The sequence below is a fragment of the Nelumbo lutea genome, chromosome 2 (assembly GCF_056320005.1).
Source record: "Nelumbo lutea isolate HS-2025 chromosome 2, American lotus-T2T, whole genome shotgun sequence".
NCBI lineage: Eukaryota > Viridiplantae > Streptophyta > Magnoliopsida > Proteales > Nelumbonaceae > Nelumbo > Nelumbo lutea.
Genome location: NC_142685.1, coordinates 21,099,520 through 21,119,555, shown reverse-complemented (window position 1 = coordinate 21,119,555; position 20,036 = coordinate 21,099,520). Strand labels below are relative to the sequence as shown.

The 20,036-nt window shown below is 39.3% G+C and overlaps 1 protein-coding gene and 1 pseudogene across 2 annotated transcripts in view; both read right to left on the bottom strand.

Annotated features, from left to right (window-relative positions):
• LOC148869071 (dolichyl-diphosphooligosaccharide--protein glycosyltransferase subunit STT3A-like) overlaps positions 1 to 16,074 on the bottom strand; it is a 30,913-nt pseudogene extending 14,839 nt beyond the window's left edge. The window contains exons 1-6 of the transcript XR_016107257.1: positions 15,878 to 16,074; positions 15,651 to 15,713; positions 12,456 to 12,511; positions 10,817 to 10,888; positions 10,549 to 10,654; positions 10,401 to 10,451 (exon numbers count right to left, since the gene is read on the bottom strand). The product of XR_016107257.1 is annotated as a dolichyl-diphosphooligosaccharide--protein glycosyltransferase subunit STT3A-like (transcript). The remainder of the gene's footprint in view (positions 1 to 10,400; positions 10,452 to 10,548; positions 10,655 to 10,816; positions 10,889 to 12,455; positions 12,512 to 15,650; positions 15,714 to 15,877) is intronic.
• A 2,051-nt stretch (positions 16,075 to 18,125) lies between these two features.
• On the bottom strand, positions 18,126 to 19,121 carry LOC148869070 (mavicyanin-like). The gene is made up of 2 exons (XM_088971873.1): positions 18,788 to 19,121; positions 18,126 to 18,649 (listed from the first exon to the last, which is right to left on the bottom strand). The coding sequence occupies exons 1-2, from the start codon at positions 18,975 to 18,977 to the stop codon at positions 18,249 to 18,251; spliced, it is 591 nt and encodes a 196-aa protein (XP_088827999.1). The 5' UTR covers positions 18,978 to 19,121; the 3' UTR covers positions 18,126 to 18,248.
• Between the last annotated feature and the right edge of the window lie 915 nt (positions 19,122 to 20,036).

The window sequence follows — 20,036 nt, the reverse complement described above, 5'->3', positions numbered from 1 at the left end:
GACTACAATCGATATACATGGCTTTATTTGATGAAAAGTAGAGATGAAGTTCCTATGGTTATTCAAAACTTCATGAATATGGTCGAGACACAATTTGAGAAAAGAGTTAAGATAATAAGATCTGACAATGCCAAGGAATACTTCGAACATCACTTGCATAGATTTCTTGAAGATAGGGGCGCTATTCACCAAAGTTCATGTAGTTATACTCCACAACAAAATGGGGTGGCTGAAAGAAAAAACAGGCATGTGGTTGAAATTGCCTGAGGCTTATTGTTCCAAACTCATGTTCCAACTCGTTTTTGGGGTGATGCTATTGAGACAGTTGTATATCTCATTAACGGACTCCCATCAAGGGTCCTTAACCTTCATTCTCCTCACCAACTACTCTTCCCTGATGAACCTCCTTTTAATCTACCCCTTAAGTTCTTTGGATGTGTTTGTTTTGTTAATGATATAAGTCCTTCCCAGCACAAGTTTGATCCTAAATCAATTAAGTGTGTATTTCTTGGTTACTTTCCAATCCAGAAAGGCTATAGATGCTTTGATGCTTTCTCTAGCAAGAGATATGTCTCTAAGGATATTACCTTTTTGGAATCCTCTTCCTTTTTTCCAGTCATCCCGTCCATCTCTTCAGGGGGAGAATGCAAGTGAAGACCGAAATTCCTTCCGCCTTCCTGTTCCTACCTCTATTCCTTTTCCTCCTCCTCCTCCTCCTCTTGTGTATCGACCTCGGTCCTGGCAGCAATTTTTCATCAGGCGCAGTAAGAGGGTGGTTCCTAAAGCAGAATGCCCATCACAATTTGATTCCCCAGACTCGGGTAATCTTGAACCTCCTAACAATCATATTATTGATTATAACATTGATCTTCTTATTTCCATTCGGAAAGGGAAGAGGACATGTAGCAAGTATCCTATCACTAACTATGTGTCTTATGATTCTCTTTCACCTTCCTATTGTGCCTATATTTCTGCTATCTCTTCTGTTTCCATCCCTCGCAATGTTACAGAGGCAATGCAGTACCCCCATTGGAAGGAAGCTATGAACCAAGAAATGGAGGCCCTAATAAAGAACTAGACTTGGGAGGTTGTTCCTTGCCCCAAAGATAAGATTTCTGTTGGGTGTAAGTGGGTTTATACTGTTAAACACAAGGCAGATGGCTCAATTGAAAGATACAAAGCTCGGCTTGTAGCCAAAGGATACACTCAGACTTATGGCATTGGTTATCTGGAAACCTTTGCTATAGTTGCTAAAATGAACTCTATTTGTGTGATCATGTCTCTTGCTACCCACTACTTGTGGCCTTTATATCAAATGGATGTAAAGAACACCTTCTTTAATGGGGACTTACGAGAGGATGTGTATATGGACTTACCACCTGGGGTAAGTTTTCCTAACAGTGATGGAAACGTGTGCCGCTTGAAAAAGTCTTTGTATGGGCTAAAACAATCTCCAAGAGCATGACTTGACAGGTTTAGGAATGTCATCTTAAAGATTGGTTTTTCTCAATCTCAGGCTGACCACACCTTATTTATTAGAAGAGTTGATGGTAGAGTAATAATGTTGATAGTATATGTTGATAGTATATGTTGATGACATTGTTGTGACAGGTGATGATATCATAGGTATCTTTCAGTTAAAGTCATTCCTTGCTACTAAATTTAAGATTAAGGACCTTGGTGATCTCTAATGCTTTCTTAGCATTGAAGTTGCAAGATCCAAGAAGGGGATTTTTCTGTTACAAAGGAAATATGTACTTGATTTGCTTCATGAGGTTGGGAAATTAGGGTGTAAGCCTATAGAAACTCCAATTGATCCCAACCACAAGTTGAACTCTACTGAAGGAGAAGTTCCTCCAGACGGGGGGGTATATCAGAGATTGGTGGGGCGCCTTCTGTATCTTTGTTTGACTAGACCTGACATTTCCTATTTTGTTGGAGTGATTAGCCAATATATGCATGAACCTAGGACATCTCATATGCAAGTAGTTAACAGAAATTTATTCTACCTGAAAGGACGCCCTGGCAAAGGGATGTTGTATTCCAACCATGGCCATCTAAAGATTGAGGCGTATATAGATGCTGATTGGGCAGGGCCCATTGATGATAAAAGATCTACATCCGGTTATTGTGCCTCAGTTGGAGGTAATGTGGTTTCCTAGAGAAATAAGAAACAATCTGTGGTTGCTCGTTCTAGTGCTAAGGCAGAGTACAGGGCAATGGCTCATGGAGTGTCTGAACTCTGAACTACTCTGGTTAAAGACCTTATTGACTGAGATGGGCATCCAAGCAAATGTTCCAATGAGACTATATTGTGACAATCAAGAAAGAATTTCTAGCGGAGAGATTTGCCTTCCTATTGTAAGGTCAGAAGACCAACTAGTTGGTTGCCTCACTAAAGGTGTTCACCATCCAAAGTTTTCTAAGACCTTGCCAAGCTGGGCATGATTGACATATATGCTCAGCTTGAGGGGGAGTGTTGATAATGGTTAGACAGGGGTAGGGGTGGATTCGAGCCGAGCCAAGCTGAATAGTATGAGACTCGAGCTCGGCTTGCCAAGGTTGTATAAGGCTCGAGCTCGGTTTGAGCTAGAATATTGAGCTCGATTCAAAAACTCATAAGCTTGAGCTGGGCTTGACTCGAGCTCGATTTGAGGAAAAATATTTTATAAAAATAAAAAATTATATAAAATATATTTTTTATTTTATATTTAAAAAATTAAGAATTATAATTGTTGAGCAAGAGCAAGTGATAGACAAGAGGAGAGAAGAGAGGGAGAGAGGAGAGGAGAGCCGAGAGGACTGAAAGCCCCTATTGAACTTAGGGGGCGAAAGAATGATCTATTATTATTTATACTAGTACAATCGAACGGTAATCCAAGAGGAAATTACATCAGTACCCTTATGGTACTAAACCTGAATACATAAACATAAACAACTGACAACACTCCCACTCAAGTTGGAGCATAGATATCAATCATGCCCAACTTGTCACAAAGATCATGATGTCTGGACAGGTTTAAACCCTTTGTAAAGATGTCTGCAAGCTGGTTCTCAGAAGTGACATAGGGGGTACACACTTCGCTTGTGATAACTTTCTCTCTGATAAAATGCTTGTCAACTTCGATGTGTTTTGTTCTATCATGTAGCACCGGATTGGCAGCAATGCTTATAGCTGCTTTGTTATCGCAAAATAGAGTTATAGGTTTGGTCACTGGAAAACCCAACTCCCCCAACAAATTCTTTATCCACATGCCTTCAGCAACCCCGTGGGCCATAGCACGATATTCAGCTTCAGCACTGGATCTAGCTACCACATTTTACTTTTTACTTCTCCATGTAACAAGGTTCCCTCCTATGAAGGTGCAGTAGCCACTAGTAGACTTTCTGTCACTTTGGGATCCAGCCCAATCTGCATCTGTATAAACTTCAACTTTCAAATGTCCATGCTTTTGAAACAACAAACCAATACCCGGATACTTCTTCAAATATCGGAGGATTCTCTCTGCTGCTTCAAGATGAGAAGACCTAGGAGCATGCATGAATTGACCGAGGACACCAACAACATATGCAATGTCTGGGCGAGTCATAGAAAGGTATAACAATCTCCCTACAAGTCTCTGAAACTGTTTCACATCCTTGAGTGATTCACCACAGTTGTCAGCTAATTTATGGTTGGGGTCGATGGGAGAGTCAACTGGCTTCACCCCCATCTTTCCAGTGTCTTGAAGTAAATCTAAGACGTATTTCCTTTGAGAAATGAAGATACCCTTCTTTGATCGGGCAACTTCAATTCCAAGGAAGTATCTGGCAGGTCCTAGATCCTTCACTTCAAACTGAGTTGCAAGGAAAAGTTTCAATTTCTGAATTTCATCCTCCCAATCACTAGTAACAATTATGTCATCCACATAAACAATTAGAGCAGCAATTTTACCTTCTCCTTTTTTCACGAACAGTGTGTGATCTGACTGACATGGCCTGTATCCTTTCTGCTGAACTGCCACATGGAATCTACTGGACCAAGCTCTTGGTGATTGTTTCAGCCCGTATAAGGACTTCTTCAACTTGCACACTTTCTGTTCATTGCCTTGGGCTAGAAACCCAGGAGGTTGAATCATGTACACTTCCTCTTCAAGGTCACCATTCAAGAATGCATTCTTGATGTCCAGTTGGTGTAAAACCCAATTCAGATTGGCTGCAAGAGAGAAAAGGACTCTAATGGAATTCATCTTGGCAACGGGGGCAAAAGTTTCAGCATAATCAACTCCATACACTTGAGTAAATCCCTTTGCCACTAAGCGAGCTTTATACCTTTCCACTGTTCCATCCGCCTTATGTTTGACTGTGAACACCCATTTACATCCAACTGGAACCTTTCCCTTGGGAAGATCAACAAGTTCCCATGTGCCATTTTTATGAAGGGCATTAACTTCTTCCCTCATGGCATTTGTCCATTCAGGAACTGAAAGAGCTTCTGCCACATTCTTAAGGATAGGGACACTGTCAATAGAGGTAAGGAAGGCACGGAATGAGGGTGAAATGTTCTCATAGGAGACAAAGTTGGAAATGGGATGTTTTGTGGTGCACAATCTGACCCCCTTCCTATGAGCAATAGGACGGTCAAGATCATTAGCAGTAGAGGAATCATTTTCAATAGGTTCAAGGACATCATTGGGAGCTAAAATACCTGAGTGAGTATGGTCCTCCGTCAAGGAGTCTGGTGGCATAGGAGGTACAACTTCCAGATTCTCTACAGCTCTTGGATTTGGCTGGCCTTTGCAACGGTGAGAAAAAACACGAAAAGGTGGAGGGTCAGGGAGAGGGAAGCTGAACTAGTTTCTCCTCATGTCTACACTCCCCCTGAGGAGAAACAGGATAGAAAGGCTCATCTTCAAAGAAAGAAACATCCATGGAGATACAGAATTTACGAGAAACAGGATCAAAAACACGGTAGCCCTTTTGAGTGAAGGAGTAACCAAGAAATATGCAAGGTATAGTACGAGAGTCCAATTTCCCACGGGTGGGAGACAGATTTTGGACAAAACACCGCCAACCAAAGACACGAGGAGGAATAGAAAGAAGGGGAGCCTTAGGAAAGAGAAGTTGATGTGGGGCTTTGTACTCTAACCGACGAGAGGGCATACGATTTATAAGGTAAGTGGAACAAAGAACAGCTTCAAGCCAAAACCGTTTGGGAACATTCATATGAAGCAAAAAACCTCGAGCCACTTCAAGGAGATGTCGGTTCTTCCACTCGGCCACACCATTTTGTTGTGGTGTGCGGGCACAAGAGCTACGGTGAAGGGAACCATGCGAAGCAAAAAATTCCATGAGGTCACTATGAAAAAATTCTTTTGCATTATCTGATTGGAAAATTTGGATTTCAGTTTGAAATTGAGTGAAGACCATCCGCTGGAAATCTTGAATGATTTTTGGTACTTCTTCCCTGGTTCGCATCGGATATACCCATGTAAATCTAGAATAATCATCAATGAGGGTAATGAAATACTTGTAGCCACTCTCAGATGGTAAAGTAATAGGGCCCCACACATCAGAATGAACAATGTGAAATGGAGATTCAGATTTACTATGTCTTTGAAGAAAATGAGTTCTACAATGTTTACTCAACTAACACGTTTGACAAGAAAAGTCAGAGACAGACATTGACTTAAACAGATCTGGGAATACAACTTTCAAAGACTCAAAAGACAAATGACCAAGACGACAATGCCATAAATAGACTTTTTTCTTATAGGACTGACTCATAAACTCTGTAACATGAAGACCAGCCTTATTCTCCAGCATGTAAAGTCCATCAGCCATACGACCCCTACCAATCGTCCTCCCCGATGCCAGATCCTGAATCACACAATGAGAAGGGAAAAAAGTCACTGGGAAATTTAAGGAATTAGTAACACTACTAACAGAGAACAAATTAATGGGAAAGTTTGGGACATGAAGAACATCAGAGAGGGTAAGGCCAAGAGGAAGAGAGAGGGTTCCTTGACCAGCTATGGAAGAGTATGATCCATCGGCTTGTCTCACCTTGTCTCTTCCAGAAAGAGGGTGATAGGTTTGAAAGTAAGAGGACGTACCAGTCATATGTTTAGATGCTCCAGAATCAATGATCCATGGAGAGTCATGGGTGTGAGAAGCAACATGGAAAGCAGTGGCAGGGTTACCTGACGTAGATGCAAATGAGGTTGAGGGAGGAGTATCCATTTGACGAATTGTTCTACCATAGAGCTCTAAATGGTCACGGAAGGAATTCATAATGTCCTCCCTCGGGTCAGGTCCAGTGAGATGTGTCTGAGTCACAGTAGAAATGGTAGGCTGATGCTCCCGAGTAGCCATGTTAGCCATGTGATGTTTCTTTGTATTTTGTTGCTCGTACTTCTTATTCACCTCTGAACTTTGCTTCTTAGTCAGATCTTGAGCCCATTTTGGTTTCCCATGAAGATCCCAACAGGTATCTTTGGTGTGTCGGGGTTTCTGGCAATGAGTGCACCACAATTTTTCCTTATCTTCTGTTTCTTTCTGGAGATCTCCTTTCCGGGAAGAAGATCCCCCACCAGTAGATACACCCCCTTTTGCAACTAACACAACAACATCCCCACCAGAGTTGTTCATCAAATTTCTCTTGCTTTCTTCAGATTGTACAAGAGCATAGACTTCCTAAACAGAAGGGAGATCCTTAGAGCTGAGAATCTGAACTCTGATAGATTCATACATAGGATTCAGACCATGTAAGAATGCAAACACCCTTTGCTGGGAGACAATCTGTTTGTACTTCTTAGCATTTTCATCACATTTCCAATCCACACTCTGGTAGTGATCCAACTCCTAGGCAGATGTTAAGTCAGAGTAATAGGCCGATAAACACCTCTCCCCCTGTCTACAAGTAGAAGATGTTGCCTGCAGTTGATAAATTTTGGCATAGTGTCTCAATTATGAATATGTAGACTTTGCTTGTTCCCAGATTTCATTCGCAGTTTCAGCCCACATGAAATTCCTCCTGATTTGAGGCTGCATGGAAACCAAGAGCCAGGACATAACAATATTGTTCTCTTGATTCCATCTATCATATTCAGCACTCCCGGAGGATGGTTCTTTTATCCTCCCATTAATGTAGCCTATCTTCCCTCTTAGTGATGTATAACTTGATCCCTCTTGACCACTCTAGGTAATTTAATCCATCAAGAGGAACAACAGCCATAGGGAAGGATAGGTCACCACCCCCACTCATTCCATTCAACATCGTGGAGATTCCAGATGTGGCTGAATCTTCACTATTCATGATTTCAGGTTTAAGAACACACAACACCCAAGGCACACTGCCTCATAGAGCTGTTACAGAAAAAGGGATCTTATGTCCTTCAGTCCACAAAAGAAGAAGCACTTGCTATTTCAGCATACAACTAGGTACTTCTGACCTGCTGTTTCACAGAGAGCCAAGAACAAGCACTGTTGCTGCAGCACTTGGACTAGTCTGTATGATCTACAATTTTTGTAGGAATCCAATGAACAAACATACAAACACTGCAATGCAGTACATAACCAGGTCTGTATGACCTACGGTTTTGCAGTTTTCATACAACTCCTTAGTAGAAGAGAAACACAAGGTGATAGTTCACCATACACCTAATCGGCTGACACCAACTTCAGGGTAGCTGAACAGTCACTGAGATCAATAATGTAGCCGAACAGCAAGAACAGTCAAGGAAAAAAACTTCAGTCCATCAACAATGTAGCCGAATAGTAGTGACACACCAGAGGAGAATACCACATTCGAATTTTAGGGCATCAACAATCCATCGAAGGATTCAAGAAGAAAGAACAACAAAAAACAGTTTCAGTTGAATACCAGGGCACCCGAACAGCAGATGGACAGTACCTTCTTGAACTCCAGCCTCTCTGCAAACCAGAACCTCCTCTTCGTACAACAGGTGATAGCCTCTCTACAGCTGAGCAATCAATGAAAACAGCATATGGGCTGGAATACGAAAAGACTCTGTACCAGAACTCTTTTCTGCGCTAGGAAGCTGAACAGTCAGGCCGACACCTTCTTCCTTCTTGAAGTCGAGCATCAGGGATACAACTTCTAGGAGATGAAGAGGCAATCTACTCAGCATTGGAGAATGACCTCAACTAATTTGTTTTCAGGCTTGGACGAACTTGCTCTGATACCATGTTGAGCAAGAGCAAGTGATAGACAAGAGGAGAGAAGAGAGGGAGAGAGGAGAGGAGAGCCGAGAGGACTGAAAGCCCCTATTGAACTTAGGGGGCGAAAGAATGATCTATTATTATTTATACTAGTACAGCCGAACAGTAATCCAAGAGGAAATTACATCAGTACCCTTATGGTACTAAACCTAAATACATAAACATAAACAATTGACAACAATAATTTTATTATATATATATATATATATTCGAGCTCGGCTTGCGAGCCTCACGAGCTGAGCTCTATTAGGCTTGAGCTCGGCTCATTTATTAATTGAGCCTATAAATTGGGCTCGAGAGCTCGTCAAAAGCTCGGCTCATTGCCACCCCTAGACAGGGGTGTTTTTGGTCTTTTTCTCCTTTCTTATACTCTCAGTATTTAGGCACCCAGATAGGGGCCTTCTTGTAATTATTATTTTCTCAAATTATAAAGTAATCTTTTGAGGGTGTGAACAGTGAATAACACACACCTCTCGACACTTGCCCTTTTCTTCCTCTTCTTCTTCTTCTTCTTCTCCTCTTCTTCCTCTCTCTTGAAACCCTAGCTTCTGCAACTGTCTCTTTATTTTCAGTTCTATGAACTTATCTGGATGAGCAATTCAGATTAATTGCTAGACTATTTGCCCTTTCTCAACATGAATCTAGGAGGCCATGGTCCTCCTGCCATCTGTAGTTGTCCAGGGTGGTGGTTGATATGGAGACCCTTTGTTGACTTCTTTTCTCTTGATAGCATGTCTACAATGGATCACTTTCATACCCCAAACAAGTTTTTGTGTACTCAGAGTTTGATCAATCTGTAGATGATTCGTTCCTGCAGTGATATGGAAAATCTGAAATTCAGTGTTTCTTTTGTTCTTGGAAACCAAATCCCTGTTTCATAAGTTCTTGGAAACTCAACCGCTCTTCCCAATATGCTACAAAAGATAGCAATGAGAACCAACTACAATAACAATCATCCCTCATAAAAGATTTCCACATCACTGGCTTCACAATAGTTCTACTACTCCATGAGTCTATGACACATGGAACCCAAACAGTTAACAGGCATCAAACAATACTCACGATGGTTAACCTTCAGGACCATGCATTTGCAAGAAATAATCCAACTTAAGGGGTATTGAAGCCCATAGCCCCAATACCAACTTCAACTTGAATGAAATTTTCCTTCAGGCTTTTTGTTCTTTGAGAGCCTTTGTTATTTTTGTGGAAACATAAAGGAGGTTTCTCCAGGTTTCCACCTACAGAACCTAGGCTACTATAGTTGTGGAGTTCTAGACACTTGTTCTCCTACAATTCTTCAAGCTGCTTAGCTGGAAATGCATTTTCTAACCAGCAATAGGCCTTATAGAACAAAAGAATATAATTCATATTTAAGGTTAACAAAGACAATGAGGGGGAAGCTCAAATCTTCCAACTTTGCATTTCTAGGGTCTCTAATGAGGAAACATAAAGAAAGAAAGATAGAATAAAGTAATAAATTAAAAGAATATTCAGCATTACTAAAAAAATTCTGGACTTTACTATAGAAATTATAATATGTCAGCTATTTGCAACATCTTATATAAAAATAACTTATTTGACCATCAAATTAATAGACAGATCAAAGAGATATCCAAGATTACATATTTAGTTTAACATTTGCACAAGTCTATAATTAGAGATGAGTCCACATTCTTTGGTAGGTTCAGCTCATTTTCAATGTAAATGAAAATTCAAGCTACACAAAATAGAGAATCTGACAAGCAACTTTTTTTTTTTTTGGTTAACTACCCAAAACTCTGAAGTCTGAACTAACCCAGTTACATTTTTGCATTTTCGTCAGTGTGCAGATTTGGACAACCAACCACATACTTGTTTCTATTTCATATGAGATGGAAACCTGGAACTGCAAAAATGTAAATCCAATATCAAAAGGAAAAAAGAAAATATTTCCCAGCCTACATGCTACAAAGAAACCCAAGCACTAATTTTTTAATAAAAAACAATTGACATGAGGCTGGGAGCTTAGTAAAAGCTACCCCACAATTTTGAATTTTATATTTTTTCTCCATAACTATTTCTTCTCTCAAATAAAAAAAAAATCATGGTTTAGAACAGGTGAGATCCCTCTCTGAAAAAAATTCAACAAACCCAGAAAAAATTATAATAATAAATTGAAAAGTGGTCATAGAAATTACCATAGCTAATAGAGCTGCTGCTGTCAATCCAGCACCAGTACCTCTCACTTCCTGTTAAGATTTAAGAATGGAGACAGAACATATCACTGCATAATGCATACATGACTAATGAATCCATGACAAGAATAAATTTCAGCTGAAGGCAAACCTTTGTCAGAAGGTAAGTCGCCCAAGCGGCATTAGCTGAGAAAATAGGAGCAGTAAATACACATACTGTTTCCACGGATAGAGGAATGTTCAACGAGTTCAGTAACCTGCCATCAGAAAGTAATTGTCTAAAACACTAGCCATCTGGAATACTGATTCACAAATACTAAGTACACAGAAGAGTAGGATAAATCTGGTAGCAACGATCAAAGAAAAACTATTTAATAAACTCTCAAGAAATAATAAGGCAATAAATCTCAAATACCTACCACCATATGGAACCAGCTGTCAATGTCAGTCCAGGATACACAGTTCCACCAATCACACGACCAAGAGGATACCTTACGATAAATAAGATAAATAAGATGAGTATTACATTTAGAATCACTTCAAACCTTCTAAACAATATATTTTTCCTTTTCTTTTGGAAGGGTGAGGGGATTTTTTTTTTTTTTTAATTCTACCCACTAGGTACTCTTGGTATCAACTTCTCTACCTACTTCTAAAATGGCATTTAGACACCCAAAGATTTTTCCTATCAAATGTTATTATTACTGAGGAGAGATCCATTAAAGATGAAGCATTTTTTTATTTCCTTTGTATTTTTACTTTTATACACAACAGATATATTAGGTACATTTTTTGAACCATCTGGATTGAGAGGAATTCAAGGATTTTTGAAAACAAATATGAGGCAGAAGATGGATTGTTAGCTAAATTTAAGGCCAGAATCATTTCTTGGGTGGGTATGCATAGGGTGTTTTATAGGAAATCATATGATGCTTTTTTTGTCAAAATAAATCTTTTTGTAAATCCTGAGATGTAAGGTTGTATTTTCCCTTTGTACAGTTCGTGCACATGGAGTGGTTGAAAGTTTTGAATAATGAACATTCATAATTAACCTCTTTCAAAAAAATGCATTTTTATTTTTTATTTTCATTTTTCATATTTAGTCAATAAATTATTTATCCATTTAGATTTCTAGCCACATGGCTAGGGGTGATCATGGTCTAGGCTTCTGGGTCTATGACTTTAAATACATTATATTAAATGTATATGATATTTTATTTTATCTGGCATAAATCTTTATGTAAATATAAAATAACACACATATGCATACATAGAATATATAAAATATATTTTGGGCTGGGTTGGCTAGAAATGATCACCCCTAAACATGATTCTAGGAAGCTGGGTTTCAATTAAAATAAAGCAAGGGAAAGAATATGAAGAAATATTATTCTTTCTATTCTTATTTGATTGACAAAACTATCAAGCAACAGTATAATACAAATAGAGTTTGTACTAGAGGTGACCACTATCACAAATAGGGTGTGTACCCTGTCCGGCTGTCCCCCATTTGTACATCATCAAAAAGCCCCCAGAATGGTTGATTCCCATTGACACCCTCTTTGGCCAAGGTATCAGTACAGCCATTTTCTGATCTGTGAACCCATGAATATTTTAAGTCTCTCGTCTTTGCTGTTATTTCTCATCCAGCACACCACTACTTTTGAGTCCCCTTCTATAATCAAAGTTGTGATATTTAGTGATTTTCCCAGTCTTTAACCTTTGTAGGAATACTAGATTTAGACACCCTCATGGTGCTTTTATAGTACCAAATTCCCATGCTGTTATTTCTCATCCAGCACACCAATACTTTTGAGTCCCCTTCTATAATCAAAGTTGTGATATTTAGTGATTTTCCCAGTCTTTAACCTTTGTAGGAATACTAGATTTAGTAAGCCTCAGTGGACATAACTTCAGAAATAAGGAAAATTAGTGCTGAGAGTTTACTGAACTATCCTAGTTGGATAGAGAATTAACTTTCTCTATTTTTATTTTGGTTTAGGAAAGTAGCAACAATCTAAAAAGAATAAGTTAACAAACAATGATAATAGCCATTACCAGGTTCGATCATCAAACCAGTTCCAGAAATCATATATTCCATTCTTTGTGAGATACTGAAATCAATGAGCATGGCCATCAGTTACTAACTGGTCTAGAAACAAATAAGATAATAGAATCAATCAAAACATGCACTATACTTCCTAAACAAAAATAAACAACCATTCTAGCCACTTCCTAAGTAAACATGCAAAAAAAAAAAAAGGAAAGAAAAGATAGAAAACAAAGAACAGACAGCTCCTTTTGGGGGAGGGGTTGTCTTTTCATAGTTTACAGCTTTGGGGATATGATCTAATCATAATATACAACCAGCAGCTGCCAACTTCAAAAATTGCACTGTGTTAGCAGACCCTGGAAGTCATGCTTACATGTTGACCAGTTTGCTCTGGGAACACTTGTGGGTGGGAGACTTATCCTTGAAAGATTGCTTTCCCTCTCTCTTGGCCTTGTCTGATTACAAAAATGAACCGGTTTCCACCTTCCTTTCAGAAAGGGAACCAGGGATTCAGATCTAAACAGACTTTTGTCTCTTCTTCATATCTTACAAAGAGTTTGCTTGGACCCTTCAAAGTCGGGCTCACGCATTTGGATTCCCTCTTCTTCCAGTATTTTTTCCTTTGCTTCCTTCTTCAAAGCTTTAATGGTGCCTCTTCTTCCAGTATTTTTTCCTGTGCTTCCTTCTTCAAAGCTTTAATGGTGCCTATCGGTAGTGTTGGGAAAACCTTTCCAGTTAAAGAAGTATGGGTAAACCGATTCCACCTAGGACTGGGGCTTTTTGTTGGGAAGCCTTCTTGGGAAGGATTAACACTGGTTATCTCCTTCAAAGAAAGAAGCCTTTTTGGTGCTTATCTCCTAACTGATGTGTTCTTTGTAAAGCTGATGGTGAGTCCTGCTTTCACTTATTAATTTCTTGCCCATTTGTTTCTTTTATTTGGGAATGGTTTCTCTCTTTGTTTGGTTGTAGTTGGATTCCTCCACCAGATGTTCAAAGCCTCTTTGGTCCTATTGCTGGTAGTTGTAACAAAGAAGAGGGGGAGGGCTTTGTGGAGATGTACAAGGGTTGCTGTATGCTGGACAATTTGGGAGGAAAGAAATCAAAGAACATTTGTTGATAAGGAAAGGTCCAGAGAGGCAATAATTGAAGTAATTACGATAAGGGTAATACAATGGGTGAAGTCTCTGAAGTTATTTGAAGAATATCCACATCAGCTCTGTTGAACAATTGGAAAGAAGTGGCCTGTTCAGCTCCTGACAAGATTGTCCCTCAACCAATGTGGGATCTTCCAGCTCTCGGCTTTATAAAGCTGAACTTCGATGGTAGCAGTGAAGGAAACCCTGGCCCTTCAGGCATTGGAGGGGTCTTTAGGAATGAAGTGCGTGCGATTATTGCTATGTTTTCAGGCCCAGTCGGGGAAGGACACCCCTCTCTTCGATCTGAAGTTTTGGCAGTCTTGGAAGGTGCTAAAAAGGCTAAGGAGCTTAACTTAAGGAGGTTAATTATTGAGGGAGACTCGAAGTTAGTAATAGAATGGCTACAAAAGGAGAGTAGCATGTGGAGCTACCTGAATGAAAAAAGAGTATTCAAGTGGTTGACTCGGGATAAGACAGTGAGATTACAATGGGGAAAGAGGTGTGCCAATTCCTTTACAGATGCACTAGCCAAACAAGGGGTGGGAAGAAATCAGCTGTTCTGGGCCTATTTGTAATCTTTTATTTTTTGGGGGGAGTTAAGAGAGTTTATCTCCCCCTGCCCTTGTACTTATCTTTCATTTTTCATTAATGAAATAATTCTGTTATTGATAAAAAAAGAATAGACACAATTCCATTTTAGGATAAACAGGGACTAACAACATCCACATCTCAGCTCAGGCTTACTGAACCAACTGATGGTGGCTCAGTTGGTGGGATCTCTAGCTGGTTGTAGTGGAAACTCAGGATCAAATCCCTCTGCCACCACAGTTGCAGAGAGGGGTTATGGGTTTGGGAGATGGGCTACCCCCATTGTGTAGCCTATGAATTCGAAAAAAAGAAAAAAAAAAAAACCCAGGCTTACTGTAGCATCTACATCTCTCAAAAGAAGTATTCCACTGACATTAACAGCATGACTACATAATAAGATGATATCAGGCATCCTAATTAGAAAATTCAAATTTATAATTTTTTCTTTAATAGAAATTGGTAAGATAGTAACAGAAGATTGCATAGATTTTGCAATTCAAGAAGAAGAGTATACAAAGGTTTTCTTTTTTTTTTTCATTGCTAGGAGAAATTGGAGATGAGGGGGCCATGAAGGTAGGATTCCATCCCAGGTGAGTTGGAACCACATCAACCTTACAAAGGTTTCTTTGTCCCTACGATTCATGGTATTATTAATATACTTTCTCAGTTCAACCACTTTATTTCCCCTTCTTTAGCAATAAATCCATTGTTTAGAATCCTAGATGAACCCCAACCTTGTTTCTGAACTCTGTATGGTACCTTCTCATGACAGCACCGCAACATTCAACCAAACCTGTGTACAGCCCTTGTTTTGACACTTATGGACTGCACCAAGAGTTATTTGTTGTTCATGTAGCGGAACCTCAAAACCTATACTTAACCTAAGTAACCTAACCGGATTTCCCATTTTCCATGCCACTCAAACGCTAATGCTTCTTTAGAGCTGCTTTGTTTATAGCAGTCTGCTGTCACAATTTAAGCCTTAGAAACAATTATGTGACCCACCAATATTCATTGTACACCTCACCATTCTAGAGACCCTTTGTTACTCTCAAGCATTTCTCTATTGTCTGGCATTGAGGGGTGATCAAAATGATTGCAAAGTAGTTGTTTTATGAAGAACCATTTCCCATCAATGAAACATTTCTAAGTTTTTAATGCATTTACTACATCTGCACTCCCTAAATTCTATCATAGTCCAACTAATGTTTTAGATTCTAAAACATCCGGTCATGTAAACTTAACCCACTCGTAAATTTCTTGTCAGGGCAGTTTAAGAGGACTCTCGACACTCATTATCCACGACCGGAATCAACATCTACACCAATTATTGAATCTGACATGTCACAATGAGCTAACATCATAATTCAGCAAAACCGAAGTGCCAAATTATGCACCACATTGTCGAGTCACGACAATATCATATCCTTAGAAACCAAATTTTGCACCAATACAGAAATTAAGAAAGAATCGAACCTGTGTAACCCTGTAATTGAAATAAGGATCAAATTCGTGGATTACACTTTCATACTTTATAACCTGTACAAGCCATTCGACTGAGCTGTAAGACTTCAATGCAAGATAACTCATTCAAAACAAAACTAATTCGAAAAATATGAGATCCAAAAACCCAAAGTTGACAAGAAATTGACAACCGGATCCATGAATACACTGAAATATAAATGATCATAAGCTCAACTTACAGAGAAAAGGCGGATCGAGAATGCGAGCACTCCGATCAGAAGGAGAATGAAGAAGGTGAGCACGTTCCCAAAGGCGTGCCTGAGGGTCGCTCCTCCGCTATTCTCCGAGGTCGCCATTATTGCTGAAAATCGAGTTCTGACTTCTGAGTTGCAGGACCCTGGGCCAGGGTTTTTTCTTGGTGAGAAGACGAGGAGAAGACCTTGAAGAAGTTTGAAGTAAACTTCATAGATAAAATGACGAAAATGCCCTCGAAAATGCCCCGTTGTGTGGTGTAGCCCCACGAAAAGAAACGAAATTGTCAAAAATGACCTTTACCGTCTATTAAATTTTCAAAATATACATTCTTCTGCCTGGCTGTCACTGGTTTGATTTGATTGAAGGTGAATTCATGCTTTCGGTGGTTTGCTTCCGCCATGAAGCATCGATTAAAACAAGGGTGAGAATGTGAGGTCTCAGCATTTCCCACTATTTCACGCAACTGTTACAGATCAAAATACTCTGTTTTTTTTTTTTCATTTTCTAGCTATATTTTGGACATTGATTTGAACTCAGGTTTCAAGAGGGACAGATCGTTGTTTACTTGCAGTGAACATCAAAGCGTTTATTGAATAAAAAGGGGAGTGCGAAAGAGTGATAGAAATAACTTTTGATTGTGGCTTGGGACGGCTTTCTACTGATTGAAGAGTCACAGCAATGGCAGTATGCCTTTTTTTTTCTTTCTTTCAATAACGTTTGCTGGTTTCTTCAATTTTCTATTCAATTCATCTTAGCCAGTTGCCTCAGATTGGTGAAAAGAAAAATAAGGTGTTCTTAACTCATCGAAATAACATAAGATATCCTCTGTTTTCTGGTGTGGTATTTTTTTTCGGTTTCATCTGTTTTGAAGTCATCAAGCTCTCATTTTCTATTTCTATTTTTGAGAAAATTAAACTCGGTTCCCCAAGTTGAATAAATCAAGAATTCATCAGCTCCAAAAGCCATTGCCTCTAACAAGGCCTTCACTAGCATTCAAAACCACTTCTCTGGTTTTCTGCGGAACATGTGAAACTCTCTTCAACGTCACAAACAATAGAAACAACCTATGAGCCTAACCTTTCTGTCACGAATATAATCTTAACCCATTGCGCTGGACTGAAAACCCATTTAGAATTTGGAGAACCTGGCCAACAAGATTCAAATAGCAGATCCTATACGGTTGGGACATGGTCACTTGCCACTGGCTTGAATGATGATTGAGGAACATGGCCACTGGCCAGATCATAATTTAGTAGATAGAGTCTGTATCAGCAGGTCTTCACCATTATGAAGAGATCAGATAACCACTAGGTATACCATGAGTGTGGTAGTCAGTCATGTGGAATGATGATGATGATTGAGGATTGCAAATGGGTCCAAACATGGCCACTGGTGACTGGCCAGATCATGATTTAGTAGAACAGTCCGTGTAGGGTTGTTAATGGATCGAATCGGATACTGGTCCAATCCAATCCGGTCCGATCAGTCCTAACCCAATACCATAAATATTTTTTATTGGACTGGTCCAATTTAATGTCTTTTTTTACCGTACGTTCAATTTGTTCAAATTGGTTTCAATTCAGATTGTGTGTACGATCCAAACCTGGTCCATAACACCCCTACTCTTGTCTTGTTTCAATATATTCTATATTGGCTCAACCCAACCCATTCCGATATAAATCCGTTACAAATGGATCAGGTCCAAGCCAATCCAATAAGTATTTTTTAGACCATTATTGAGTCTGGAGTCTGGACCGGTCCAATTTAATCAACCAATTGAAATTGATTTTGATCGGAGAGGTCCAACCCAAACCCAGTCTAGGAGGGTTTGGTGTTTCTTATAGTTTAGTTGGTGGGTCTTTTCTTCAACAAATTGACGTCCCCAACCATAGGTACGCAATTGTCCAAGCTCAAGAATTGGTGTTTATTGCCAATTCTTTCAAATTAAGGAATTGAAATGTAGTAACTGGGTTTCCCTTTTTTTTCCTACATTTTCCCTTTTCACCCGAGGAGATCTGTTGCTTCAAATTAATGATCACCCCATGCAAAACAAACATGATTCACTATTGTTTCTACACAAAAGTTGACGTGGCAAGTTTGTAAATGCAGGAAACCAGGATAATGATGTAATAGTAATATCTAGAATCAAGAAGGGCCTATTATCACCGACAGAATCCCACTATATTCTCAATGAATTAATAACGCTAGCTACTCTTGAGTATTGACTCGAAGTAGTAATTTAACCAAGCATATATATAACAAACCAATATACGTTCGATCAACATATATTATATATATATAAAAAAAAAACCATGGAACTAATCAGAATATAGAATATTGTTCGATCAACATATATTAATTAAGGTGAGGAGGGTATGGTGCAATAACCCAAGCCAAGGACGAGATACTGGCTGTGAGGGCCACAACTATGGGAATGGATGTAAGAGCGACAGAGAATCCTGATGATGAGCTTGCAAGTGGTGATGGTGATGGTGAGTCAGCCGCATGAGATTGGGGTGGAAGGGCGGCAGACGGTGGGGATGGCGGAGATGGGCGGAGAGCCAGCACGTTGACGACCAATCTCTGTCCATCCTTGCAGTGATCCGGCGCCCCACTGATGAAGTAGAATGGCCCAGGCCTGTCGAGCTTGATCACCGTTTTCCCATTGTTGTAGGAAACGATTGGCTTGCTAGTATTGCAGTGATAGTACCCCCATTTGTCCACTACGAGAACTGAATCCTCCTCGTACTCGAAATCTGTAAAACAAATTCAAAATACTGTATCAAATACATAGAGAGAGAGAGAGAGATGAAAGAAACTCCGCCATTAATTGCTGCCTGTGTTAACTTTAAATTTGCAAACAATTAATAAAAGCAAAACAATGACCAACTTACAGAGAGAATCTCCAACGCGGAATCTGTTGTTTGCAGCCCACTGGCTATAAACTTGAGTGTCGTTGATGGGTAGTCGCCAGCCCAGAGTTTCACCAACTTTAAATTCAGTGGCTGTGACAATAACAACAAAATTGATCAGAGTGGCTGCGGCAATGGATAAAGCGCAGAAAAGACGCAAGAGAGAAGCCATGGAAGGTGTTTCTCTCGTCGTTTCTCCTCAGAAGGTCGGAGCAGTACTGGTTCCGATCGAGAAATAAAGCTCAATGTTGATGAATGGATCGAGGGGGCTCTAACCTTCTGAGAAAGACTACTCTTCCTCAAAGAAGTGTACCAAGGATAAACCAGAAGCCGTTTTTAAAGTTTAAACGTGCTAGTCGTGGCAGTTAAGGGTAGTTATTGGTTGGAATTTCAAACTAGAACGTGGACTTAATTCTTGTATCGTTTGGAATTTCAAACCCCATACGATTAGATAGAGTAACAAATTTGAAATTTCACAGAAAAGGTTTCTCTTTTAACGGCCAGATTAATTAGAGTTGAAGCCTGAAGGGAAGGGGACCATTATTGATTATTATACGAGGGAAACTATTTCTATCGTCTGATGAGAATCTGCTTGCTTCGAAGATTCTAATCAAGTAAAAATTTTTTGTGAGTGGGTGGTGCTACTCCAAGAGAACAATGCGCTGCTGTTGTATTTTAGAAACTAGAGAGCACCAAAGTCGGTTTTTAATTTTTTTATGAGGTTTTTTTATATTATACAGGAAATACGGTATTTGTTAAGTTAAAGTTAAACAATAGAAACATATAAGATTACACAATTATTTTATATAATAATTAATAATCATTTATATTTTATATACTATTTTTAATAATTTTTTTATGATACAAAAATAGCAATAATTAATTTTAGATAGGGTTGTTTAACAAACTTAGGGATGGCAATTTTTCCCATTTCCCTAGCCCCCATAGGGATCTGTTCTGAATGAAACAAGAATGGAGATGATTTTCCCCCGTAGGGAGACAGGGACGGAGATGGGGAAATTTTCATCCCCATTGGCCGGGGGCAAGAACACTCTCTGCTTTGTAGGGACCCTAATCCCCACCCCATGGGATCCTCGCTAATATATATGTATATATATGCATATGTTTTTATATATATATATATATATATATATTATGTTAATATTTTTTAAAATATAGTTGAATATGTTTGAATCTTTTTTAGTAAGATTGTAAATTTTAATTATTTTAA

Bases quoted from the DNA above. Each gene is read 5' to 3' on its own strand.
- LOC148869070 (XM_088971873.1), bottom strand. From the start codon at position 18,977: ATGGCTTCTCTCTTGCGTCTTTTCTGCGCTTTATCCATTGCCGCAGCC. The intron at 18,650-18,787 runs GTAAGTTGGTCA...TTTGTTTTACAG, and splicing joins CCGCGTTGGAGATTCTCTCT to ATTTCGAGTACGAGGAGGAT.